Genomic DNA, 26,939 nt, shown 5'->3' with positions numbered 1-26,939 from the left:
TTAAGCTTATTATGCACTTTTGTTAGAATTCAGTGATTAACTTACTCTAATATTAAACCCACAGTCTCACGGTACCAGTGTTGGTTTTAAATCCGGCAACCAGTTCTCTTTCATGCTTTTGTGCCAGTACATTATTTAATCTGGGATGAGTCGTTTCTAAAAGCCGTTTGTTGTCTTTATGGATCAGTGATCATGATGGAGAAAAAAACATCTGCATCCCTTCAGCTCAGTTTAAACGTTCCTGATCTTCTTCCTGAAGGTAATTCATTCATTCAAGTACTGATTGAAGTGATTATTAGTGTTGCTCTGCGGCCTGAGAAGGAGCGTACATTGTTACACAGAACACCTAAATCTGGAAATTAATTAAATGAATATCAATATACACAACAACAAGGTTTGGAGCAGGCAATCCCAAACCTTATTAGGAACCAATCCTAATAATTATCGTAGTTATATACAAAAAATACACTACCTTTGCAGAATTTTAAATGTTCACTTTTATCGAGAATGATTTCACACTAAATGTTAATTTTCTTGTGTTGTTTTACGACACAATGTTGCCACAATTATCATGCAATGAACGTATTAAAGCAACAGATTAAACATGTGTTACTGTGAAACTAAGGGTGTTTTTTCATTTGTGAAAATAAGCCATTTTAGCAGTTTATTGCAGTAAAATGAACATATTTATTATACAATTTAAAGCCTGCTTACAGGATTTCTCCAATGTCTGCTGGACGTTTACATAAAGGCCTGCTCGCCTATGCAGTGTGGCTTTAAAATAGTCCTAATGCTACTTAGCAGCATTTAGAATACAGGCACGTGCACTTCTTGGGGGTATTTATAAGTGTGGAATGTTGTTTGGAGAAAACACCTCTTTGAGCAGAGTGGTACTGCTGGGAGAATAGACGCTTTTGATCATAATACCTTCATTCAATCAAACCAGCGAGTGAGAGGACTCTCATTCAGCAATTCTAGATAAATAAACAGTTCATAAACTGAATGAGAGGCTGTGGAGCCGGTCGCCTAAAGACCCGCTGGGAGGGAAAAGTTACCCTTTTTAAAAGAAGGTTTAATACCCTCTCAGGACGGGAAAGTGAAGTTTTCCATTTGTGCCCCCCCATCCCACCGAGGGACCAGCTCACTCTGCTCCACAGAGAGCTCAGACCCAACACTAAGCTCCAGACCTCAAGAAGGACACCACCACGGCTCCAACGCTGAAGAATTTCAGAGATTTATCCCCCCACCCCTTGAGAGCAAGGAGGTATTTCTTTTCTTCTTCTCCTAAAGAATGGGAGACTATGATGAAGACACTGCATTCCTCGGCCAGACCGGTCCTTATTTCTGGAGCTCATTCTTCCTCCTGAACACGGTTTTTGTCTCTACCGGATTCAACGGACTTTACATAGTCTTTGTCGGGGCGACCCCGAAACATCGCTGTCTCGTCCCGGACGTCAACCTGACGGAGGAGTGGACGAGGGCCATCATTCCTCTCACGGTGGTGGATGGCGAGGGGGTGCGGGGCCAGTGCAGCAGATACAGGCTGGACGTGGTGAGGAATCTCTCCGCTGCAGGATACGTTCCCGGAAGAGACGTCAACCTCACTGACCTGGAGCAGGAGAGGTGTTTAGACGGATGGCTCTACAGCAAAGACATCTACCAGTCCAACATTGTCACCGAGGTCAGTAGGATTGTGATTGTTTTATGAGGTTCTTCTTTGGGGGGTAAAATCTAACCCCCCCTAGGGGGGGAAGACTGAGTCTCTGTACTAAACCCTCTTTAACTTTGTTCTGCTTCACTTTATCAAAGTCAACCTTTGCCGAGAAAATGTTCACATATTGTGCTATGATTTGGGTTAGAGTTAGACCTTACCGCTGCATCATTTCAAAGAAATAATCATCCTGAAAGTGCTTTTTTTCTAGGCGAACCTGAAACCTTTGTCATCTTCATTTACTCTTAACTAGCAACATATAGACTGATATTTACACATCTGAACAAAATCTCACATGTTATTAACCAAAATTATTCAACTAGCCCTGGTGGTTGCAGAGATACGCCGTTTTTAGTTTGGGTATGCAATTTTCGAGGAAAGGGCCTAAAAATAGGTGGGTTTTTAAAAGGTTAAATATGTTTGTGATTCCTGTCTTTTCACAGTGGGACCTGGTTTGTGGCGACGAGTGGAAAGTTCCCTTTGCCTCGTCGACTCTCTTTGTGGGATACCTCTTTGGGTCCCTAATCTCAGGACATCTTTCCGACAGGTATTTCATCCTTTTTTATCAGTAAAAATTCCCTCAACATGTTCCTCTCATCGTCCAGTATAAACCTCCGTGAGCTGTCGGTGAGCTATCTTATCTCACAGGTTTTTTTCTTGTAGTAAATGTTTGTGGATGCTTGTAAAAAAAAAAAGAAGAGAAGAATTAACGATGAAGGAAGTGAGGATTTGTGGTGAATGTTACTGGAGAATTCATGATATCATTATAATAACAACAGCTCCATCTGCTGTTGACGTTGATCCCCTGAAAGAGAGGTTGCAAATTAAATTCTAATTTAAAGTAGGAGACTTCTTAAATATCTTCTAAAACATCCTTCCTCTTCATTAAATGGTCTGGTGTGACAGAAAGCCGCGTAGGCATCTATAATGTGGTGCTGTAATGTGTACAGAGGCGACTGAACATTATAGGAAGAATTTTAAATTATAAGACCACACAGCCCTTAGTTCAGGGGCTGGACCAGTGAAATCACAGCATAGACGCTGAGGGTCTCTGATTGTGGCCCTCTGGCTGCACATGTTACCCTCCTGCCTTAGTGCTGCCATAACTGCTCTTTGTTATGGTTATTAGATTGAATTTAGCAAGTGAAATGCTCCTAAGTACGTAAAGTAATTGATCTTGGCTGGGGTAAGCGTTCTACCCTGACAGACATCGGTGTTGTGTGTTTTGGATTGTAGGAAAAAGCTCACGCCACAGCAGTGTGGAGCACTTGAGCGTTTAACTGTTTAGCCCTTTTGCAGCTGTGCAAACTATCCGCCCAGTGGATGATGAAGAGGGGCCGAGGGCCTTTGAGGGTCGAGAGCTTTTTGATCATCATGTCACATCGACGGGTGAATTTAACACTTGTGTGTTACAAGCAGTTCAGGAGAAGACATTATTGTATTGGCCACATTTACAGCAGTCCTCGTGTGTAATATCTGTTTAAAAGCTCATTCAAATTAGTCTTTCCTTGCGTTTCCTTTTTGAAGGCCAGGCAACAACCCAGTCTGTAGCGTTTAACTCGTGATGCTTTGGCCACACAATAAATCCAGACAGTGGCTCACAAAACATTTCAAACAATCCAAATAACCCCAAAACACGTTTTTAAATGCATGACAGGTAACGGTGAAAGTGACTGGAAACGGATTTATGTTCAGTAAAAGCAAATTGTTTTTGCCAAGCTTTCATGTAAATCATGGATCTTTTTCTGCCAGAGCAAGTAACGATCTAACTGTAAATGCTTCTAAATGCACCGTGTTTGTGAATCACTTGTCAATGACATGCAAGTTCTTTCCATCCAGGTATGGGAGGAAGAAGGTTGTGTTCATCTCGCTCGCAGCCCAGTGTCTCGCAGTCCTGCTTCAGTCCTTCTCTCACTCATGGAGGATGTTCTGCATCATGTTCCTCTTTGTTGGAGCCTCCCAGATATCCATCTACATTTCCGCCTTTGTACTCGGTATGCATTGGAAACTTTGCCTATATGTTTGGTCCTATAGCCAGAAATCACCAACACTTTGACATACTTTCTGCTGGTGCATCTCTTCTATATCTCTCAATGCTCATCACTGAACCGTTACGATTGTATCTTCTGGCAGGAACGGAGCTTTTGAGTAAAACTATGCGAGTGCTCTTCACAACCCTCGGGGCCTTCCTTTTCTATTGTCTCGGGTACATGACTCTGCCCTGGATCGCATACGGCATCCGAGAATGGAGGACGCTGCTTGCCATCCTGTCAATGACTTCTGTGGTATACATCCCTCTGTGGTGGTGCGTCACTCACAATTATCATTGATAAAGTTACATTTTGTGCCCAAAGTCATCATCCCTGATTCAACAGCAAGATGTGATAAACATATTTTTGACCTTCATAGTAAACGTGTATCGATTGTGCAGGTTCATCCCAGAGTCTCCTCGGTGGCTCATCACTCAGGGAAGATTAGAGGAGGCCGAGGCCATCGTGAGGGAAGCTGCGAGGAAAAATAAGGTTGTGGCGCCACCTATAATCTTTAAAGAATCCGAGGTGAGTTTCACATAATGTCATCCATAACACCGCTTTATATTTGTGACCTTTTAATTATGGCAGATGCTGTTAGAGCCCAGGTGTCAGAAGCCTACGACACTATTTACACCTGAGCCAACGATGATATTTGCTAACATTAGATACTTTATGTATATATATCACACTGGAGGCTATGCATATTTCTCAAAAACCTAAACAAGCACGTTCGTTGCCTAAACCTAACCAAACTGTGACTGAAAACTGAAAATAATACTAATTAAAATGATTCGTCAACTAAGTATAAAAATAGTCTTTTCATATGATTTGAACTTGTGTGCTTGGCAAATTCATCCACCGCAACCTTATCCTTACTTTGTTGCTCTTTTCTCTACTACTACTACTATTACAACTAAATATTTCTCCCAGAAAGCCTTTTTTTCTAACTAACTATTGCTAATTAAGTAGCACATTTAACTTGTCCAGGTGTAAATAGCAAAATAGCTGCCATGTGACTATTTTCATTAGCGAATAGACACTCCATTTAATTATAACGTCCATTTTAAACGCAAAAATCTGTCTTTTTAGACATGGAGACAATACATAATTTGGTTATCACATGTTATGCCGAGCGTGGTTCAAAATGAGGAAAGAGACAGTGACATTTCTCAACAATATTCCATATGCATTCAGACAACATGAAACATAGTTTATTTGCTCCAAACCATTTTTGTGAAAACGCACCTAATTTGCTTATCTTATTTGCTGCGACATTTAAAAGAATTGCGTAAAGCTTGCACGACAAGCTACCTTGAAAACATTCGTCAATCTGCTCAAAACATGTTTTTAAATATTATTTTGCTCGCGTTGGTTTCAGCTGGGTATCTGTCCAAGCAGGACTTACAGCATGCTGGATGTCTTGAAATCCAAGAACATCAGATGTATCACACTGATGTGTCTCGTTTTGTGGTGAGTGCTTCTTGTTGTGTTTTTCCCACTTCATTATGACGTAGAATAAAAGCCATCATTCACATTAGATGATGAAACCAGTAGAAAAAAAGTGCATTGTATGTACATGTCATGACATTTACTTGATATTACAAACTCTTTTTTTTAGGATGGCAATAAACATAGGGTACTTTGGATTGTCCCTGAACACCTCCAACCTGAGTGGCGACCCCTTCATGAATTGTTTTTTATCAGCGGCTTCCGAGGTCCCCGCCTACATCGTTTCTACCTGGCTACTGAGGAGGTGTCCGAGAAAAGCTCTTCTGTCATCGTTCCTCGTCATCGGAGGAGGAGTTCTTCTTCTCATCCAGTTCATCCCGAATAGTGAGATCCTGTTTAACGTGAAAATAGTGTTGTCACACACACAGGCACACAGTGTCCTATCACACAGCCATAATAGATTAAACTGCATACTAAAACATGTATGGGCACTAAACTCCACAGACATATATGATGAGCATTCTGGAACACATGACATTTAAGATAAGATAAGAGACAAATGAGCACGGCTATGCAGTGTTGTTTTTTTTTATTACATTTGCTCATGTTTCCTCCGAGAATTCTGCTGTCGCCCCTTTGTTATTTATTTGTTCATTTGATAGAGACAAAGCATGATATTGTAGTATAAATAGATATATTAAGCTAAAGTGCAAGCTAAAGAGTCAGAAATAAGTTATATGACACAAGTTAATTATTGTCTCTGCACTTTCATAGAGGAGAGGACATGTGATGAATATATAAGTTGCATGGAGTGTTACTGTGTTACAAATATTGCTCTTGAGACAAGCACAGGACGTTCAAAAATTAACTTTTCCCTGTTCTCATGTTTTTTCAACGACAAACAACACGTGGCAACGATTGAATATATAACATCTGTGTTTCATCAGCTGACAGCTGATGTTGCAACTCAACCTTTCCACCATCACCCAAACAACCCCCCAAATGTTTGTATATATATAGTTACAAATTCATTGCTTTTAGAGCAATAATGGAGTGTAATAGTTAAATTCAATTCAATTCAATTCAGTTTATTTTATATAGCCCAAAATCACAAATATAAATTTGCCTCGGAGGGCTTTACAATCTGTACACATAACATCCCTGTCCCGAGACCTCACATCGGATCATGAAAAACTCTTCGTCAGAGCAAGTCATATAGAACACGTGGGGTATGTTTAATTTTTTTTTCAAATAAGAGGTATTCAATTCAATTCAATTCAGTACAACTGTATTTATCCCTGAAGGCAATTTGCTTCAAGGCAAGTAAAAACAGACGGGAAACAGACATAACGCAACAAAGAAATGTAGGGAATCCATTCATAAATCAATCCAAATATCTTCTTTTTCTCCTTCTCCCCCTCAGCACTTCAATATGTTGCTCTGGCTTTGGAGATGACTGGAAAGTTTGGCTTCACCATGGCCTTCAGCATCGTCTACATCTATACCGCTGAGCTTTACCCCACTGTACTCAGGAACGTCGGCATGGGAATGTGCTCATCGGCTGCACGCATCGGCAGTATCACAGCTCCTTATGTCATCTATCTTGGTGCGTAGCTATTAAGCGCATTATCTAAAGAAATTGTATGTAAATACAAGTGCGTATCGGATAATATCAGTGTCTTGAAAATGTGTGTCTATATTCAAGTAAAGTTTGTCACTTTGTAATGTAGAATTTCACTCTTTTGTTATTTACAGGCACTTATAATAAGGTTCTGCCTTATATTCTCATGGGAAGTCTCACAATTGCCTCCTCTGTGGTGAACTTCTTCCTCCCTGAGACCCTCAACAAAGATCTTCCAGAAACAGTGGAGCAGATGCAACAATGTCATGGGTAAGTGCATTTCACTCAGGTTTCGGTTCTGACGAGTGAAGACAATGCTGAAGTGTCTTAAAACTTGCATTCTCTCTCTCCTGACCACCAGGGGGCGACTCCTCGGATTGTATAGAAGTCTATGCTTCATTTGTTAAAGCTGCATTTTGTCTCCTGACCACCAGGGGGCGACTCCTCTTGTTGCATAGAAGTATATATAAATGACTCTGCTTCTCTCTTGATTTATTCCCTCAGTAAACATTGTAAACATGAGTTTATGTCTCAATCTCTAGTTTCAAGTCTTCTTCAATACAGCATGATGTTCATTTAGTAAATTATGGTCCATTTAGAGTCAAACAGACCATAAAGCAGGGGACGTTTAGTAACTCTACGTAACTCCTGTTATGTAGAGTAACTGTTTGACTTACTCATGTAATGATGCATATTTTCTTCTATTGTACTTGCCCTATAGTCTCCATGTCTATCTACCCGTTAAGCTCCATGGCAATTTTTAGGATTAAGCTCGAAATAGCATACCCAAACTAAAAAGGGTGTATCTCTGCAACCACAAGGGCTATTTGAATAATTTTGGTGTTATAATAAAGGCAACCCTTGTGAGCTTTTGGTCAGATGTGTAAATATTAGTATGTATGTTGCTGGCTAAGAGTAAATAAAGATTAAAACACAGAAAAAATAGAAGTTTCAGGTCCGCCTATAAAAAAGCACTTTCAGGATGATTATCTCCTTGAAATGATGCTTCACTAAGCCCTGAAGCTCTCCCAAATCATTGCACAATATGTGAACAGTCTCTCTGCAATGTTTTCACTTGAAAAAGTGAAGCAGAACAAAGTCAGAGACGTAAAGTACAGAGAGAATTCAGGCGAGGTTTTCAAAATTTGCATTTTGGCACATTTGGGCACATTTGCGCATATTTTTGCACATCTGTGACATTTTAATTTTTTCATGTAGCAAACCTTATATTTCACTTGTATATGACTTATGGTGTTAAATAAACTTGTATTAGTGGGATTTACCGAGGGGAAATGCATTTTTTCTTTTATTTCCTATTTTCTCAAAAAATCTCAAAATTTGCTGACTCAGCGATTTATGGTGCTGTGTTCTTTGGTTCATATCTCGGTGATGCTTGCAGCAGAGGGATTTGGTGATTGATTTGGAATCTGTGTGGAATTGGCTTGCTTTTTGCCATTTGGTTTCTTCTGATAGCACCAAGCTACGGGATGCTAGTTCCGGAAACATGCAGAGTGGGCTGACTCATGACAAAATTATAACTATTTTATTTTAATAAGTATTTTAGTTGGTGTTTGAGTTGTGTTGAAATGTCTGACTAATTATTGTAGCCCAGGTTCTCTTGTTTACTTTGATGTGTAGCATCAATAGGTCCATTCAGGGCTTAAAGTGTTAAAAACAGGGAATTAAACAAATTAAACATACTTCTAGTTTAAACAGAAATAATAATTAAAAAAATGCACAGCACAATGAAAGAAAAGAAGACAAGTAGAATATATGAACATGTAGAATGACATTTCTGTATCTTTGTTTTATTGTCATGTTTCTTTGGTTTGCAGGTTGTGCAATGGTACCCAAAAGAGGAAACTTGTAGTAGAAAATGAAGGACGGAGGAACCTACCCATTCAATGTGAAGCCAAGTCTGATGTTACTCTTCCTCTGTAGGTTTTCTCAATGGCCTTCAAAGAAAGAAGCAAAACAATCTGAGCATGAAATCCAAAACATGCACAGTGGGATCCAAAAGCCCTCTGGCAAGAACTGTTGCTTTTATCAATTTTGATATACTCTTTATTTTTCTACTCAGTAGATGATTATTCAAGACATTTTTTATTTTAAATGTGGCAAAGAATATTTGTTTGATCTTAAAATGTGTGTGTTAAATTGAAATCCGTGCCTGATTGGTCTGTAGTTTTTGGCACACAATATATGTGAATAAAATATAAATACATTATGAACCCTCCCAACATACAGTTGTTTTCATCTTTTAACAACAAAAACATTAATTCATATGTTTCTCAATGGGTTATCACTGTTGCTCCGAGTGAAAAGAGGTAATTGAAAATGTTGATATTTTAGTAAACATGAAAAAAAGACACCGCACTCATGTTGGCACGGTAATATAAGGCGATAGCCAGGAGCCAGTTAGCTTAGCTTAACATAAAGACAATCACACTGACAGGGGGAGTGAAGTGGTCTGAAACGAGAGACGAGTAAAAGAGTGACACAGGAAAGACTAAACCAGAGTAGCATGATGTCGAAGGCAGGGCGGCATGTATAAGTGGCACCCTCGCCTCGTGCAGCTGATAACCAAAACTCCCTCAGTGTTTTTCCTTTGTCCTTTTTCTCAGAGCAATACGTAACTGTGTAACCTCCCAGCTGGTGTATAACACATTAACTCAGCTTTATTGCTCATGTGCATGCCATAGAGCATAGTCGTTGTCTTTACTTCATGCGCCTCTTTCCTTGTTTTCTTTTGTAAATATGAAGGATTTAGGGGAGGAAGTGAGCACCTTAAAAAACAGAGACTATGAGAGCATCACATCTTTTCTTGGATCATGGGGACCCTTTCAGCGGAGGATTTTTTTTGCACTGGCCTTCAGCATTCTCCCGAATGGGTTTTTTGGTGCCTATATAGTATTTGTGGCTGCTACACCACCTCACGAGTGCTTCGTCCCTGATAACTCCAGCATCAGTGACCTGTGGAGAAATGTGACGATCCCTTTGGAGACAGTCAATGGCGTTGCGAAGCGCAGCTCGTGCTCGAGGCTTGACCTGAAAATTGTCGTGCAACACTCTGAAAATAAAGTCATCCCAAACGTGGACATGAATGTGAGTGATATTCCTCTGGAGCGCTGTCTGGATGGTTGGACGTACAGCCAGGAATTCTACCAGTCAACCATTGTCACAGAGGTGAGCAATAAGTCATCAATTAACTTTATCTCCGATAGGGCCAAGAGTTAAAGTAATAAACTTTGAAAAGATTATTAATTTTAACACCCCCCTGCATGCATATTCCCTTTTTGAATGCAGCCTTGGGTTCAAGGCCGGGTCCCAGGCCTTGGCAGGTTTTGGGGAGAAAGTCTTAGGTTGCGACCAGAGATAAGCTCATAATTTGTTTTGGCGGCAAGTTCTGCATTTGCAACGTCTTTTTGGTTATTGTGACTACTGCTGCTGCTGCTGCTATGAGCCCCCCCTGATCACACTGCTGCTATGATAACAAGATTGACTGCTGCTGTTACTTTTAGTATAACATTGTGGGTACTGCTATTCTTATATTGTATTAATCAAAGGTGCTAAATCCCCAAATGTGTTTATTAATACAGCAGTAAAATAACTATTTGCTGTAAAAGATATATTGGAGTAATGTCCACCATCAGAGAGAAGATGGTCTGTTTCTATAAAGTTATGCTTAATGTTCGTCATCGGCGCCACCGGGTCGGATTCTAGTGAAACTAGATGACATCATGCAGGTTCACCAGAATCTCCTTCAGCTCAGACTCCAGCAGAGACCAGTCCACCGTGGATGGACACATATCCAGCAGAGACCAGTATCAACACAAAATAAAGTTCCTTGCATTTAAATAAATTGCTATAGTCAGACTACAGCGGATAGTCAAGTCTGCAGAGAGAACTATTGGTGCCAGCCTGTCCTCCATCCTGGACTTGTACACCTCCACAGTCAGGAAGCGGGCTGGAAAGATCACTGCAGACCCCTCACACCCTGGACACAAGCTGTTCCAACTCCTCCCCTGTGGTAGGCGCTACAGAGCTCTGTATGCCAAAACACAGGAACAGCTTCTTCCCACAGGCCTTCACTCTTATGAACAGTTAATCAGACTCTTCCATCTACACTATTTGCACTTTGTTTTGGTACTGCTGTCTTAATATCTTTTTTTGTTGTCTTTGTTATATTTATCTTGTTATTGTGTATGTAAGTGTAAGTACAAAGAGCTAAGTGAAACCGGAGTCAAATTCCATGTTTGTGAAAACTTATATGGCCATAACAGTAACATGCTGATTCTGATTCTGATTCTTAGCGTCACAATGGACGCGGAACAGCCGGTTGATGAAGTTGAAATGAGTAGGTGGTTAACTCTGTCCACGTACAATGTCAGTAGCTGTAACTAAAAAGTGAGACAATGTGTTTATTTTACAGTGGGACTTGGTCTGTGACAACGCATACAAATCTCCACTGGCCACTTCTATCCAATACATTGGTGTTCTGGTGGGAGGGTTTCTCTCAGGCCAGATGTCGGACAGGTCTGTATTGTACATAGCATTGTCTAAAATAACATTAAAATGTTACTGTTATGGATTAAAGTAACTATACTCTGTATTTCTCAGGTATGGAAGGAGGCCAATGCTCTTTCTCATGATGCTTCTTCAGACTGTGTCAATCACAGCTCAGATATTCTCCCCAAACTGGGAGATCTTCGTCTTCATTTTCTTCTTCGTGGGTGCCGGGGGATTTTCCAACTACACCATTGCATTTGTGATGGGTGAGAATTGTGATCATGCAATGCTTGATGTGTTCAGACTCATATACTGTATGTCATAATGACCCATCGGAACTGGAAGGTAAAACCTGTTGAAAAAGAATACTGGAAATAAAAAATGTCCAGGAATGTGTTATGTCCAGGAAGCACAACGTGGACCCAAATGCAGCACACAGGAGTCACGGGTGAAGTGGAAAAAATAACAGGATTTAGTCACACACAAAAACAAAAGATAGCGTGAACAGTGTTGAATCCGGTGTGGGTGAGCAGGCAGGTAGCAGGTGGGGATTCCGGAACTCGGTTAACAGGAACAGGGAACAAAGCTCACGAGTCAAAACAGGACGGCCTGAGTCCGTAGCTACCACTATGATGACGTAATGATCTGGCATCGACTGGCAGAAAGACCCAGGTTAAATAGAGCGGTATCTTGATTCCGGATTGCTGACAGCTGCTCCTGCAGCCATCGCCCAGGAGGAGGAGGAAGAGCTGGCCACGCCTCCTTGCAGACAGACAGACAGGGTAGAAACACACAGGAGACAAAAGGACAGGGAAACAAAGGAAACACAGAGGAGCTTCTGGACTGGCTAGATGAAACATGACAGAATGTGTATTGATATTTTGTCCTAAAATCTTTTACACCTACAGGTACAGAGATTCTAAGCCCGAAAGCCAGAGTGGTTTTCTCGTCCCTCGGCGTTTTCATGGGCTCAGCTTTGGGCTACATGGCACTGCCAGTTGCGGCTTACGGCCTCCGTGATTGGCGGTCGCTGCTGATTGCCATTGCTTCCTCAAGCCTGATCTACATCCCTCTGTGGTGGTAAGTATATTCATATATTGTTTTACGGCGTGCTCTCATTTTAGAAGCCAAAGTAGAAACCAAAGTAGAAACTTCAACAAGGTTTTTTACAAGAAACGTGAAGTGTAAAACGTATAATGACAAGGCAAGGCAAGGCAAGTTTATTTGTATAGCACATTTCAACAACAAGGCGATTTAAAGTGCTTCACATAAAACCATTAAAAGCATCAAAACATAATGCAGATTTAAAAACAGTTAAGTCAAAAAGCAAAATAAAAGTTGAAAAAGCAAAATAAAAAATAAAAGTTGAATAAAAGTTGCAGTGCAGTTTAAGAAATAAAATGCAGTAGTGAGATGCAGTAATTGAATCTAGTTCAGTTAAAGGCAGCAGCAAACAGAAAAGTCTTCAATCTGGACTTAAAGGAGCTGAGGGTCTCAGCAGACCTGCAGCTTTCAGGGACCTTGTTCCAGATATATGGAGCAGAAAAGCTGAAGACTGCTACCCCATGTTTAGTTCTGACTATTGGAACAGAAAGTAGACTCGTCCCAGACGACCTGAGGGGCCGGGATGGTTCATAAGGTAGCAGCAGATCACAAACATACTTAGGCCCTAAACCATTCAGTGCTTTATAAACCAGCAGCAGGACTTTAAAGTCAATTCTTTGTTTGACAGGGAGCCAGTGCAAAGACCTCAGAACTGGAGTGATGTGATCCACTTTCCTGGTCTTAGTGAGGACTCGAGCTGCAGCGTTCTGAATCAGCTGCAGCTTCCTGATTGACCTTTTACAGAGGCCTGTGAACACACCGTTACAGTAGTCAAGTCAACCGAAGATAAATGCATGGACAAGTTTCTCCAGATCCTGTTGAGACATAAGTCCTCTAACCCTTGATATATTCTTCAGGTGATAGTAGGCTGATTTTGTAATTGTCTTGATATGGTTGTCCAGGTTGAGGTCTGAATCCATAACTACACCTAGATTTCTGGCTTGGTTTGAGGTTTTTAACAAACGGCTTTCTCTTAATACACGGCTTTCTCTTAATAAAAAGACATTAAAGAAAGATATTCTTACCACCTTCTTCGTTTTAGGGCTGTTGTAGGGGAAAAACATTTTGATTACTGAGCCGGGGGAGACAAAAATTGAGATTGTGACAAATTTACAAGAAAAAGTTCACAACTGTGGTTATTAAAAGAAATAATCTAAAACATAATGGGGTATTTTTGTTCACGGACCACATCGCTTCCCTTCACAACGGTAACGTGAGCCGCCTATTGTGCAACACATAAAAACAAAGAGGCCTTTGTGGAGTCAAAGACGGAGGTTGTTTGTCTCCACTTTCCTCTAACTTCTACAATATTAGTATTTATTTATGTTCATAAAAGAACACAAAGACCTTCGCCGATCTTAGAGGTCATCCTTATTGTTGTAACATTACTTTAGAAGCAACGGAATTCAGACAGCTGGCATTGCCACGTTTTTTTCTTTGTTTGACTTTATAACCTTACTTTATAATCCGGTATAGCCCAGTGGAGGAGGCTGCGGCGCTCTTCATCTGAGGCGAGGGAGTTAATCATCACAACAGAAGCCTTCTCTCTTATGAAACCAAAACATTTTAGAATACTTCCAACTCAGCATGAATCTAAACCTTTGTGGGGCTTGTTGCCATCCTCAGTGACTCTTGTTTATCACCAGCCATTTCCTGCACTTCGGCCTTGTAGGAAACAGTAATGAACGAGGCAAAAAGGAAGAGAAAGAGGCAACAAAAGGACCTTGAGTCAAAGATGATATGGTTTGTTTGGCAAATGCACGTCTTTACAAACTCCATTACTCACCTTGTTTTGGCTGATTAGACTTATGCTCGGAGCTTTGAGGGAAATTGATTTGGTCACATTTAAGGTTTAATTTGTCCCGCCCAAAGCTAACGGTCCATACGCGCCCACACAGTCCTGAGAAGGTGTGACCAGCCCCCCACTTTAAGGTCATGGTTAAGGCTGGTTTGGTTTAGTACCTTTTTGTCCTGCTGATATGGTTGTATCCCCATTGTTTCAACACCACAGGTTGATCCCAGAGTCTCCTCGCTGGCTTCTCAATCAGGGACGAGTGAAGGAGGCTGAGGTCATACTGAGAGACGCTGCCAAGATTAATAACACCCAGGCTCCAGAAGACATTTTTACAGAAGCGGAGGTAGCTCCTTTTTAATGATTAACACGTGATGAACATAAACTGCACATGCCTCAGACATCCTAAAAAATTAAACTTGAATTATCTCTACTGACCAGCAGGGGGCGACTCCTCTGGTTGTATAGACATCTATTAGAAAATGACTCTACTTCTAGCTTGATTTATTACCTCAAACATTGCACAGATGAGTTTATGGTTAATTAATTGGTAATCGTTTCTTCTTTTATTATATTTTTTTCCCAGATCCACGAAGCACTGGCTATGAAAGACAATAAATACAACCTTTTGGTTATTGTTAGCAGCTGCAATATGTTCTCTGCTACAGTACTGTGTTCATGTATGTGGTACGTGTACAATTTTCATTAAATGAATACACATTTCTAATCACATTTACACAAATCATGTCCAAATTAAAGTGTTGGTCATACAACTAGTTACATATGCACCCAAACATGTTTGTGTGTGTGTTCAAGTTGTTGTTTTGAATGTCTCTGCAGGATCATCGCCACTGTTGGTTACTATGCTTTAGTGCTCAACACCTCCAACATGCACAGCAACCCTTACCTCAGCTGCTTCCTGTCTGCCGTGGTCGAAGTACCGGCTTACATCATCGCCTTGCTGCTGCTGAAGTACTGCTCCAGGCACTTCTGCCAGTCGTCTACGCTCTTCCTCGGAGGCGTTTTTATCCTGTGTGTTCACCTCATCCCAGGAGGTGATGCTTTGTTTCCTGTCGACTAGTTAAATGATCCTGTCGAACAGAATCTAGATATTTAAAGTTAAAAACCAGGTGGCAACCTCCAGTTCTGCCGAGTGAAGCCGATGCGAAGGTGTTTGTCATGAGTACCTCGTAGAACGTGAATATTACGCTGTGAAAAAACAGAACAGGGTTATTTTGTGAACAACCAATCACGTTGTGCGGGTTGAGTTGGAGCTATATTTATAAATATAAATGTGTGTGTGTGTGTGTGTGTACATATATATATATATATGTATGTATGTATGTATGTGTATATATATATATGTATATATATATATATATATATATATATGTATGTATGTATGTATGTATGTATGTATGTATGTATGTATGTATGTATGTATGTGTATATGTATATGTATATATATATATATATATATATATATATATATATATGTGTGTACATAAAAAAAAACTGAGATATATCATATTCGCAGGTGAGTATTTATCATTATTATTTTTCATGAGAAAAGTAATATACAAAGAATTCAGGTAAACATTAGCTGAAAATACAGAACATATATAAGTGGAATAATATGCAATTAGTATCATAAAAGGAAAAACAACAACAACCAAAGTATACCTAGACACAGCCATAAACAAAGTCTAATATTTGCAGGCGATTTTTCACATTTTCATAAGCCTCGGGTGTAAAGCTCTTAACTGTCATTTGTTTTGCAGGTTTTTGGTAATAAATCAAAGCACTGGAAAGATTAACATAACTAATTTGACTCTTTCAGTGTTTGCTTTTATTGAAGTGTTGTTTTTGTCCGTAGATATACCGAGTGTTCCTGTGGTCCTCGAGATTTTTGGGAAGTTCTGCATGACGTCAGCGTTTTGTGTGGTGTACACGTACACATCAGAGATCTTCCCCACTGTTGTCAGAAACACAGCAATGGGTTGTTGCTCCATGGCTGCTCGCGTTGGAACCATCAGCGCCCCCTTTATCATTTATCTGGGTCAGTATATTTAGTTTTTAATTTCTCTGAGTGAAGTCTCGACTTAAGTGCCTTAAAACTTGCATTCTCTCTACTGGCTACCAGGGGGGCGACTCCTCTGGTTGTATAGAAGTCTATGCTTCATGTGTTAAACCTGCATTATCTCTTCTGACCACCAGGGGGCGACTCCTCTGGTTGTATAGAAGTCTATGCTTCATGTGTTAAACCTGCATTATCTCTTCTGACCACCAGGGGCGACTCCTCTGGTTGTATAGAAGTCTATGCTTCATGTGTTAAACCTGCATTGTCTCTACTTCTCTCTTGATTTATTCCCTCAGTAAACATTGTAAACATGAGTTTATGTCTCAATCTCTACGTTCATTTCGTAAATTATGGTAATTTAGAGTCAAACAGACCATAAAGCAGCCGATCCTTTAGGACGGGGCTACAAGGTGATTGACAGGTCACCACCAGAGTCGTATAGTATTCATTTTCAAGCAAGATTGTCTGGTTCCAGCTTCTCAAATGTGACAACTAGCTGTTTTTCGTTCTCATGACTTTAAATTTGAGTTTTATATTATTAGTCAAACAAAACAAGCGAACTGAAGGCATTTCCTTGGCCTCTTATTGCATTTGTTTGTTTTAACCAGTTAGCGTTCTGCCGTCCCGCGGGTGTCCTCTACTGTACATTCTATTGTCCACTGTACATCTATTTATAGTTCGGCACGAGTGCTGTATGTTTCTGGAAACCTACGATTATTGTGATTCCAACTATGCACTCCGTTTCAAGATCAGACCACCACAGCAGCCGCACCACACCACCACACCGCAGAAAATCTACCCTTTCTAATGAAACGTCACTTGAACCAATAGGAGCTTCATGTCCTGACTGACAGGCTACATTACCCAACTAGAGTCTACGTTGAAGTACAGGCTCAGCTTCTGTTTCCTTACGTGGATCAAGCCTGTCACGTCATACGGCTCTGATGACAGGCGTTTCGTATAGCCAATTAAATTGCCTAAAAACGGGTCTAAACAAGAGGGGGTGGAGATGATCCCAACAGGTTTCAGCTCATGAGAAGAGACTGCTGCTGACAGATCCTCAGTTTGGCATTGAATTAGCACGAAAATGCATGTATACTTAATTTTCTCTGTGTCAGCAATACTGGTAGTAAATATGAATAGTACCTCTATAAGTTTGCAAGACTATAAGCCTTTTTAATATGTGTGTATATGTATATATATATATATATATATATATATATATATATATATATATATATATATATATATATATATATATATATCTCATGAATATTTTCAGTCTGAAAATGGAAAAACACCTAGACATTTTCATTCAAGTTCATAAGTCCCATTTATAGTCATCTACAGGCATTTATTTGCAAAGAATTGTTCAGGCGGAAATAAAACCTTATACATTAGTGTGTTCAAACTTATATAACTCAGTGTCAGCAGCACTTAAAGTGATTCTGACTATTGAGGGGAAAAAAGCTTAATTGTTACCTTTCAAAAGAGACCAAGACCATGCATTTACTCCAAATAGTTCAAGTACAGCTTCCATTTACTTTGGGTATACCTGAATAGGCGTTTTTCGGCAAATTTTACAGGAACGCTTAATTAATCGATTAATCCAGAAAATAACTGGGAGATTAATTGATGATAATAATAATAAAAGTTGCAGACCTACTGCAGTAAAAAGTATTGTTAAAAGGGTCTTATTCTCTTCTTTTTCTTTTTTTTAATAAAAAATCCACTCAGCTAGTAACTCAAGGGATATTTTGCATATTCTTTTTTTTTTTTAGGACAATACTACAAGGCGCTGCCATACATATTGATGGGCGCTCTCTCCATTTGTGGTGCCGTCTTGTGTTTCCTGTTGCCGGACACTTACGGGAAGCCTCTGCCAGAGACCGTTTCACAAATGCAGCAGATATGCAGGTGAGTTTACACTCTGGATGAAAAAAATGTTTTCTGGTGTTTCGCCATCTTTCACTATCGGCAGTTCAGTGATGAGTTATTTTCCACTCAAAAGTTAAAAAAATTAAAACATAAACTTAAAAATTAAGAAATATTCATGCCAGATCAGGAGATGCTCATCATACCGACGTCACCGGAGAGAAAGTAATGAAATGCAAATATTTAAATTAAATATCTCAGTACAGAGAGTTTAATTTAAGTTTCAGTATTTGCTTTACATATTAACTAGTTTACAACTAGACCATTTGTTGTTTTTTATAGATGACAGATACTTTTTGTTATAATAGTTAAAGGGCTGAATCGTTTAGTTTTCCACATTTAGTTTTTTACTGTCTCTGCTGTTATTCTGTAACTAAACGTCATCTCAATGTTCAAACAGGTGGAGAGGAAGAAAAGAAAAGGAAACAGAAAAAGAAGAAAGTTCAACTGATGATCAGAGTAAGGAAAGCAAGCTCTAGTGTCACCTTATGATTTAATTCATCACCTTGCTTACACATTCTGTATGTATTTTTGGTTTGAAATGTCCCACATTGTCACCCACGTAATTTATTGTGAACAGCCCTTTTTTATTTATAAATTTCATGTTTGACACAGAAAATGTGAGATTCTTTAAAATTTTATTTGACTGAATGTTTTTAATTAAGCTATAGAAAAATGACAAGATGTACTTAGAGAACAAGACAAACAAAAAACATCCACCATGTTTTCTATTGAGGTGTGCTGGCATTTGGAGTGAAAGAGTCAATCAGTCAATCAACAACATCTTCACAGCAATCAACATCCTGGTGCTGGTGTTTGTTGCCATCTCTGGATTTATCCTAGGGGACCTCTCCAACTGGCAAATCAGTGAGGAGGCTCTGATAAACGCCACAGCACAATTCAAGTAACGTCAAAGAGCAATAGAAGCATTTCTGTGTGCGGGATCATTTTTTACATAAATACCGTAGTGCTCCCTCACTGTAAATAAATACTAAATAATGCTTCCAGTCCACTGCATAAATTTGAGCTTGACTGCTAATCTGATAGGTGTACGGAGTGTGTGAATTTTTCTCCCATGGCATCAGTGGCTGGCGCAGATATGCTTTTGTTGGATTTGACTGCATCTCTATAACAGGTCAGATGACAACATTTTTTTACCAGAAGATGAGATCCTTTGCTCAATAAACAAAATCAAATACACATAATACTTCGAAGACAACGCAGATATGTGTGCCAAAAGATTGTTGGACACCATGGCCAGATTTGGAGGTACGAACACAGCTCCTACTGCAGTAGTACAGGGGCCGAATGGCCTGTTGCAAGGGGTCTGGCACCCTATACTCCCACAGCACCCACCATAAAAACCACAAAGGGACCCGGTCGAAAGCCTTCACCAAGTCCACAAAGTACATGTAAACTGTTTGGGCAAACTCTCAGGACCCCTCCAGTAGTCTTGCGAGGATAAAGGGACGGGTATGTAGGAGCCAAATGGGATCACGCATTGTTCCTAAATATGTACACTGGGTGGCGCTGTGCTGTGTTTATGGGATTATCTATATATGCAATTGGAACACGATTAACGGCAGGTGTTGGACCCCGGAAAGGGCAAAGGGTTTTGACTGCTTCTACGGTACTGTTGGGCAGTTATTACAGGGCGTTATTAGTCAGGGCGTTATTAGTCGGCATCCAGGGGCCATATGAATGTTCATCCACGTCATAAGAGAATAGACACGACTGATTCAATACAACGTGTCCGTGGATTACTGAATCAAGCCAAAGGAACGCAAAGTGATCGAGGCACAGCAGGAGCGCGTCAGCCAGATCTATCTAGAGCAGGGATTCCCAAAGTGTGGTGCACGTACTGCCTCTAGGGGGTGCGCGAGAGGAAAAGTGTAATGGTGGTCTAATAATTAATATTAAACATATTTAAAAAAAAATTAAGTAGGATTTTTTAATTATAAAAATTCCCTTTGTAAGATTTAAATTTAAAAACGTACAATTTAATAAATAGATGCACTTCCGGTCCGGCAGCCAGACTGTCTTTTACGTACACACTAGCTAGCCTAGCTGGTGCACCTAACGTCATTTCATTCATTCAGCAACATCCATGAAAATATGTTAAACTGGCTGAAATTGGGGAAGCTGTCAGGTGGGACATCTGAAGCTATCAGTAATAAAAGAGGAGAGGGACAGAGAGAGAGGGAGGAACCGGAGGCGAGAGAAACGGAGAGGTGCGTTGGGGAGAGACCGGAGAAGAAATCGACCGGGAGTCGGAGAAAGAGGAGACGGAGGAGACCGAGAAGGTAGGAAGGGACATCACAGACAAACCGGGAGCACAGAGACAATCGCGGAGTCAAGGTGAAAAAAGAGGAGACGAGAGTGAGCATCAGACTGGGAAAAAAAAGAGGAAATATGATGACAATTATCTGGGTCTGGGCTTCACTTGGATTGGCAATGCATATTGCCCGAAGCCACAGTGCGTGTTGTGCAGTGAGGTTCTGGCTAACAGCTGTCTGAAGCCCTCTTATTTGCGCCGCCACCTAAACACCAAGCATGCCAGTGCAAGTCAGAAGCCCCTTACATTTTTTAGATCAAAATTGGAAGAGTTACAAAACAGCCAAAAACAATTGCAGTCTCATTCACGAGAAAGTGAGAGACGTGAGTCTCTCTCACTTTCTCCCCCTCCCTCTCCCTCTCTATCTCTCTTGCTGCAGGCTGAGCCACCTGCGCTGCCTGTGAAAATCCTCATATGGACTCCTCCTTTTTTATTTATATCTGTTTCTTAGCCTATGCATGTGCCGCTCTTTGTTCTTTACGTGGCTTACTGTGTTTAAGTAAATAAATGTGAAATGCAATCTGCCTCTGAGCATGTGCGTGTGTCCTCGCCATCCTTATTGCTCTTTAAAAGTGACGCCTTGTGTAACTGAAATTTATACAGCGGACTAAATCTTGTAACAAACGCCACACGCGAGCAAACAGTTCTCGCAATGGTCCGATTTTATGCGGCTATAAATGGGCTCTGTTGCGGGGTTTTTTTAAGGTTTTTAGGGTGCGTGAACCCGGTCGGGATGTAGAAGGGGGTGCGTGGCCTAAAAAGTTTGGGAACCGCTGATCTAGAGGGAAAAGCACCTCAGTAGCCCAGGTAAGGGACCGGGCTCCTTTTAATACGTAAACTGTTTGAGCAAACTCTCAGAACCCCTTCAGTAGTCTTGCGAGGATAAAGGGACGGAATCCCCACTGCTTTTCTTTAATCTGAAGTTCGACAAATGGTCGGAGCCTCCTTTCCAGCACCCTGGCATAAGATTTCCCTGGGAAGCTGAGTGGTGTGATACCACGATAGTTCGAGCACACTCTCCGGTCCCCCTTTTTGAAAATGGTAACCACCACCCCGGTGAAGACGCTCCGATTTGGGGAGATTACGAGTCAAGTTAGCCACCACTAGAGTGTTACTACGGACCACCGCGAGGAGGTCTCGACTCAACCGACTGATTCCCCTGGTCCGCACAGAAAGGAAAGAGCAAAGAGGGAAGAGGGGTTTTGTATCCGCTTTTGAACACCTTTCCTCGGGTAAAAGTCTGCGGATTTCACCCTTGGAGAAGGGTGGGTCATTGCAAAGGTGTTAAATCCGATTTGGACACCATTTCTCGGGTAAAAGTCCATTTGCTTTCACCCCCGGAGAAGGGTGGGTCATTGCATAGGTGCTGAATTCGATTTTGGGCCACCTTCCTGAGGTAGAAGTTAGCGGATTTACCCCCAAGAGCAGGCCGGGTCATTATGAAGGTGTTAAATCCGATTTTGGACCCCAAAATCCCTGGGATGTTTGACCTCGAAAATCTCCAGAAAACATTGTGCTGTCACACTGCCATTAACGTTTTAAGCCCCAAGCCAGACCTATCAGACCATTCTTCCTTAATTTTCTCTACAACCATATGGTTGTTTAAATTAAGGACAAACTCTTAAGCCACGTCTCAGGGGCCTATAGTGCACTACCCCACCTCCCCCCAAAACAATCCTTTTTCTAAAGGCCATAATGACTATAATGTTTTAAAATGTTAGGTTTAAAAATGTGGGATGCACTAGGCTACCCTTTTCAGCTGCATATATGCCGATTTAAAATGATCAAATTGTATTACAATGCAAATACATTAAAGTACCATATGTGTACTGAGCATTAACATGCGTTTCATGGAGCGGAAGACATGATAGCTAGTTGTCTATAAGTATTGTAATAGTGCAAAATAGGCGGCGGCGGCGACTCCGACACAAACACTTAAAGCTGTGGATCTCAAACTTTTTCTGTAAATAACATAATTGTGTGACTCATCTGTGCTTTTATAAGGAACAGAATAAAGACAATTGCAATCACTTTAAAGTAAATCAGATTACCCCATCAGACAATGTTTTGTGTAAGTTCTATCTGTGCAAAAAAATAACTCATATTTAGTTACTACTAAATAGCTCATTGTGGAAAACAATAAGCTTTTAATTTTTTTTGCCAAACAAAACAGAATGAGTGCAGATATGTGAACCATCACGTATCAGTATTAGTGGCTGCAGTGAGCTGCTTTCCTCTACACGTTATAAACGGTGTTGTAGATTTGATACGGCCTCTCTCAATTCATGCTCAATATTGAGCTTAGATCTGTTTTTTTTATTTTGAGAAACGCAACAGCAGGAAAAGACAAGCTCACGGAGACTTCTGGCAAAACGGCAAAAAAAAATTGCGTCGCGTAGAGTCGCGCAAGTGTAACCTGTTAACGACGTACCGTAACCATTTACCCGAAATTACAGGCATTTGTCCATGTATTTATGAATGACTTAATTTTATATCCGTGTACTTTATACTTTTGTAATATGTGAAGCCAGCAGCTAATTGTTGGTAGAAGACACGAGTACTTTGGCTCGTTTCACCTGGAGCAGGAGAGCTGCTCCGGTGCGAGGAGCAACTCCGCTGCTCATCACAGGAGAGCTGCTGTTGCCATCTTCACCCTGGGTGCGTTTAAAACGCAGATTTAGCGATCTGCTTTTCACGCGCCATATTTTTCGACGCTCTCTGTCCGCTGGTGTGTGTGCTCAGTGCTCACCTGTGTGCGCGCGGGGCGGAGATTGAACGATGACAAGCCGGAATGAAAACAAACCAAAATTAAATAGTAACAAGGCTATTTTTAAAATGTAGGAAGTAGAAAGTACAGACATTTGCGTGAAAATGTAAGGAGTAATACTCCATGACCGACAAACGAAGATCAAGTCAATAAATGTTGCTATAACTTTGAAATACTTTCAATAATCTGTTAAACCTGCTGGCAAACTACAGACGTTACGTTGCTGAAAACTGCTGCAAAGCGATCAAACTGCTGTATTGATATTCTCTCTCTCGCCCTCATTCTTTTATTTTATTTGACTTCAGTTACAGAAGCTTTAATGAAAGAGTTAACTGGACGAGCTCTTGAGTCTGAGTCATGTTTCTGATTATCATCTTTTTAATCAACTATTTTGTCACATTACAATACAACACTATCAAGTCAACGCGAGTTGTGTGGTGTTTCATAAACTGTTGTCTGCATATTTATGATCAAATTATAATCTGCATATAGATAAACCATAACAACAAAAAGGGATATGAGACACACATCGTTAGTGGGATAACGTACTTAATTCAGCATGTTTGAAACTGAAGAAAGAGAGTTTAGTAGCTTTGTACTCTGAAAAAATATGTTGGTTTCACTTTCATATTCCTTCTTTCATTTCTATTCCAACCTCGTTAATAAAGTATTAGTATGTGGGACCTTGGTAAGGGTCAGCAAGCTCACTTAGCATCCCCCACACTAGCATAACAACGACAACACACACAATGTCACTTCCTCCTTAACCACCCGCCTACCCCCCTACTCCACCAATCACAGGCCGCAACCCTACCAAGAAGCACCCTGCTTCCCTGTGATTGGTCGGAGAGAGTGAGAGGCACCTAACCGACCAAGTACGGACTTGTGAACTTTTGGAGTCTGGACTTGGAGTCTGGAGTGGCGGGAAAAGGTATAGAAGATTGCTGTGGATACGGTATATTAGATATAATATATATTAGATATTAGATATAATATATATTAGATATAATGTCGTTATAATAAAGCTGCTTCTGATTATTATTGTATATATATATTAATATATATATTAATATATATATATATATATATATTAATATATATATATATATATATATATTAATATATATATATTAATATATATATATATATATATATATATATATCAGTGGCAGCCCGTGGATTTGGTACTTACGCCTGCGGTTTAGCAGGTTTCTGCTGCTGCTGTACTGTAGTGGTTATACTGCGAGGTGTTTCTAACATATATTCTCTTTAATATTGGATGAAGGAAATACCTCCAAAACTAGATTACATAGAACATACATTTAGACTAGAACACTGGTCATGTTAACATTTATTGCATGGCTGTTGTAATATTAATTTGGTTTGATACAGTAACATTATAACAGTATTTAAATATTAAATCCATTAGGCTATATTCCACATACACACCTACCATTTGTCTTCTCGGTCCGCAAACATCAAGAGGTTGATCATCAGTGCAATTGTCCTCGTACAGTTAGATACACAAACACCACTACACATTAAACTAAAGTAACTGAACCTCCTCTGTGTCTCGTACATTAGTCATTAACCAGGACAGACACAAACAGGACATTTGATGTCTACGATACAGAGATCATTGGGCTACAGTGACTTCTGGACTCTGGTAAGATAGGTGTGTGTCGAGCAGTAAAATAAATTGAAACCTTCTGAAGCATATTCAAGCACCTGATCACACAGGTCAGATATTAATACTTGTAGACTTCAACAATTCATATTTATTTATTTTTATTAATATGAAATAGTCCAAACCCAAATGAATACAAAGAGCCATGAGGTTGAGGTGCTGGTAACGGTGTACTGGTTGTGCATTTCCCCGAAGCAGAGGAGATGAAGGAGGTGCTGTGCTGCCGGTACCATCGATGGGTGTCACATCCAGATTGTTGTTGTAAAAATAAACAATTGCTTTAAAAAAAATGAATATCCTGGGTTGAAATTCAAACATTACATTTATTTACAAGCTTCTCATTCTATATGGGCCCGGGTTTCCTCAGTTGTCCCTTCATTTAAATTGTATGTTATAATGCACAATGATAGACAGCATAATCAGTCTGTATACTATGGATAGAGAAGAGCTAACACGTCGGTCAAAAGTTAAAAGACAGCACTCTAGGTCAACGTTAAAGTTAAATTAAAATGTAATTGTAATAATAAAACGGATTTAAGGTTACCTTTAAACAAACAATAGACTATTGAGACCAAAAGATTGTTTGTTAGATTCAACCAAACCGAATTATAGCTGAAGTTTAACCGTACAACAGAGACGTCAATACCACTGGCAAATTTCAAACAGACTTGCAGAGATCAGGCTGTTCTAGCCGGGCACCGTGAGTGCTGAGCCCTCAGTGCTGCTTTACTGACTGTCCCGCTAGGCTAGCGGCTTCGAAATCGTCGGAGCTAATTTTTAAATCGACTGAATCTCGACAAAGCAAAGACCAATTTGATTCTTAAACAACTAACTTATCGCCTAAAAACATCCTAAAATGATTTCCCGTGACTTAACAGCAGTAGTATTTAGAAAGTTTCAACTTACAGTTGTGTTGTCGCCTCCGCCATTTCTTCTGTTTGCTGGAGTGAAATGCATTCTGGGATATTTGATCATCCAAAGTACACACACGTCACCTCAGATGCATACCCGGTAAAATGGGAGGAGCGAGCTACATCCAGGCATTCCGACCATGCTTGGCTTGATGCAAATTTTGAATTGTAAAAGTACTTGGGCTGAGACTGATGGCGTTTCACAAGTTCACAAATACAGAGAAGTACGCATATGGTGTACATGAGCTTATTTACTTTTTTACATAACGTTTTTCTTAAAGAAACACTAACAGAGGCTTCCCCAGACCAGTGTAGCAACACCAAAAGGTCTCAATACAAGTACAAGTAGTGGATGCAAACCTTTAAAAAAAATACTTTAATGTTTTTTGTTTGTTAGATGCCTGAATTCGGGTCTGTTGTAAACAAGCTTAAGAAATGGTTCAGCGTTTTGTTCTTCTAAATAAAATGAGTCAGTAAATGCAAAATCCAGATGGAGCTTAAGAACATTTTATTATCTTGCACTCCACATTTTTTTAATTCATTCCCTATTGCTTAGAATTGAACTCTTCTCAACTCACTTTGTCTACTGAACATAATAAAACCACATTGGAATATATATATATATATATATATATATATATATATATATATATATATATATATATATATATACACACACATACATACATACACACACATACAGTAGATATATATAAATAAACAAACATATGGAATATATAAACATAATCATCCATCTAATGTTTTACTTGTATTATTCTTCTTACATATGTTCTGTATGTGCAAGTCATTTTTACCCAAATTCTTTGTATATTACATGTATTAAACACCCCTGTTGTGTAAACTTAGTCATGTGACCGTGGTTTAGCTAGTTTATAGCCTAGCGTTAACTTTTCTTCTTTGATGATTACATTCATACTTCACATAATCTTGCCGATCTAAATATGGAGGAATCATAAACTTGGGTTTTCCAGGGAACTTATGCTG

At 40.0% G+C, this 26,939-nt stretch overlaps 2 protein-coding genes across 2 annotated transcripts; both read left to right on the top strand.

The window, feature by feature from the left end:
- Positions 1 to 1,291: 1,291 nt before the first annotated feature.
- slc22a5 (solute carrier family 22 member 5) lies at positions 1,292 to 7,088 on the top strand (the record flags this gene model as incomplete). The annotated part of the gene is made up of 9 exons (XM_079237800.1): positions 1,292 to 1,681; positions 2,155 to 2,258; positions 3,551 to 3,705; positions 3,845 to 4,016; positions 4,143 to 4,269; positions 5,123 to 5,214; positions 5,363 to 5,577; positions 6,617 to 6,799; positions 6,949 to 7,088. The coding sequence occupies 9 exons, from the start codon at positions 1,292 to 1,294 to the stop codon at positions 7,086 to 7,088; spliced, it is 1,578 nt and encodes a 525-aa protein (XP_079093926.1).
- Positions 7,089 to 9,571: 2,483 nt separating this feature from the next.
- slc22a4 (solute carrier family 22 member 4) lies at positions 9,572 to 19,142 on the top strand (the record flags this gene model as incomplete). Its single annotated transcript, XM_079237799.1, has 10 exons — positions 9,572 to 10,000; positions 11,247 to 11,350; positions 11,435 to 11,589; positions 12,232 to 12,403; positions 14,439 to 14,565; positions 14,806 to 14,906; positions 15,060 to 15,274; positions 16,096 to 16,278; positions 18,081 to 18,216; positions 18,989 to 19,142. 10 exons carry the CDS (start codon positions 9,572 to 9,574, stop codon positions 19,140 to 19,142), a joined length of 1,776 nt encoding a protein of 591 aa, XP_079093925.1.
- Positions 19,143 to 26,939: the final 7,797 nt, after the last annotated feature.

This window comes from Taurulus bubalis, assembly GCF_910589615.1.
Source record: "Taurulus bubalis genome assembly, chromosome: 2".
Classification (NCBI taxonomy): domain Eukaryota; kingdom Metazoa; phylum Chordata; class Actinopteri; order Perciformes; family Cottidae; genus Taurulus; species Taurulus bubalis.
Note: the sequence above shows the minus strand (reverse complement) of the source record. Positions and strands in the feature narration are given on the sequence as shown.